This window comes from Nuphar pumila, chromosome 7, assembly GCF_984573655.1.
Source record: "Nuphar pumila chromosome 7, dmNupPumi1.hap1.1, whole genome shotgun sequence".
Classification (NCBI taxonomy): domain Eukaryota; kingdom Viridiplantae; phylum Streptophyta; class Magnoliopsida; order Nymphaeales; family Nymphaeaceae; genus Nuphar; species Nuphar pumila.
Window position 1 is genome coordinate 37,155,457 of NC_143255.1, and position 1,893 is coordinate 37,157,349.

Below are 1,893 nucleotides of genomic sequence, written 5' to 3' on the forward strand. Positions count from 1 at the left end.
GGTGCTTGTTTTCTTCAAAGTTAGTAAGATATGAGGAGATCTACAAGAAACAGGGCAACTTCTATCACGACAACAAGGTGACACAGGACCTACATCGTCACCCTCTCAAGGTGGGGATGGCTGGTAGGTTTGAAAGCCTGGACTTTTGGCATGGGTCCCACATGTGGGTTTGGTTGGTGTGTATTAGATGATGCCGTAACATGCATGAATGTACCACACAAAAATAAAGAGAGAGAGAGAGAGAGATCATAATATGAAAAAAGAAGAAGATAATTCCCATGTTTTCTTGGATTTTAATTGGACAAGTAAACAAGTTGGTTTGTTTTAAATAGCATTAGAATGTGTCTGCTGTTTGGAACTTTTATTCTACTTCTTTTTCTCCAAACAATCAATAAGCAAACAACATATAAATATAGACATATGCATAGAGCAAGGGAAGCCTTTATTTCCAATACAATCATGGCAGAGACTTCTGTAATTCAGAACCACCTCTCATCAAGAAGGGACACACCAAGCCATTCCTCTCTGAAGATCTTTGGCTTCCAAGTTTCAGAAGACCATGAAAACAATTCACAGTCTCCTAGTAATGTGTCGGTGGATTCCAGGGGAGCTTCGACCAGAGACGGCCGGAAATACGAATGCCAATACTGTTTCAGGGAGTTTGCCAACTCCCAGGCCTTAGGTGGCCACCAAAATGCTCATAAGAAAGAGAGACAAGAGCTCAAGAGAGCTCAGATTCAGGCCTGCAGGACTCCAAAGCTGTATGGAATCCCAACATCAGCTTTTCTACCACCTCATGGAGTAGGGGTTGTGCCAAATTATGTTGAAGACCGGATCCATCTCCCGGCATTGATTCCGTCCCCTCGATCGACTCCTTTGGTTTATGCAGTGCACCGTGCGGCCTTTTCCATCGGATCTCTGGTTGGTTTCCCAGCAACATCAGGGCAGCAGTCGATATTTGCTTACCCGATCGCCTCGAGGCCGATTGCCGGAGAAGTTAGATCTCCGTCATTGTCTTCTCCAGCAGCGCAATCATGCATTACACCTTGTGTATCGACATTTTCCGGCAAGAAGGCTGCAGTTACTTCTCTCTCTAAATTTTCCGGCGAGTTCTCGGACGAAGACGTCGGGCTGGACTTACATCTCAGCCTTGCACCTTGTGCACCATGAACAAAGATCATGGTTTCACAACCTCACAGTTTGCAAATGGAAATCCTTGCTTCCCTTGGTTAGACTTGGCTTGGCTCCAGCTTGGTTGCTCACCAATTCAAGCTTTATGTTTGATGAATGGCCTATGAATGTTCCCTTAGCCGCAGCTCCATCTGCTCGGCTTACCATGGCCGAGCTTATCTGGAATTGTAGGCATCTCAACTAGTTGTACTTGACTATGTAAATTTATTTATTTTTTTGTTATGTTATATATATATATATATATATATATATATATATATATATATATGTTAAGAAGTTAATCTGACACGATATTCTTTACAATCCATGAAACCACCATAACAAGAGTTGTGTTGCCCAGACTATCCAAGCTTAACGTCTAGTGAAAACTAAATCTAAATCAGCTGCTTCATGTTAAAATCAATACTAGGTCCTTGTTGGAGAAGAATAAATAGCTGGTTCAGTATGTTATGCCTAATTTGGTTTCGGGCAACAACACTGACTATCAGCCTGTGAAGATGTAACATATTTAATACTATCCTTTCTTCTTTTTGAAATTGTTAACTGGTTCAAAAAGACTAGGTGTTTCCTTTTCCTTTTTGCTCCATTCTTTCATGGACTTTGTGAACAACACAGTACAGTGAAAGAACAATCAAGCCTTTGCTTGCTCAGGAATTTGGATAGGCGTTGATTGGAATTATTGAGTACTTTAATGGGAATTCC

General features: G+C 41.6%; 1 protein-coding gene across 1 annotated transcript; it reads left to right on the forward strand.

Moving 5' to 3' along the window:
• Positions 1–459: 459 nt before the first annotated feature.
• On the forward strand, positions 460–1,170 carry LOC149831943 (zinc finger protein 6-like). The gene has a single exon (XM_090013118.1). It carries the CDS (start codon positions 460–462, stop codon positions 1,168–1,170), a length of 711 nt encoding a protein of 236 aa, XP_089869244.1.
• The last annotated feature ends 723 nt before the right edge of the window (positions 1,171–1,893 follow it).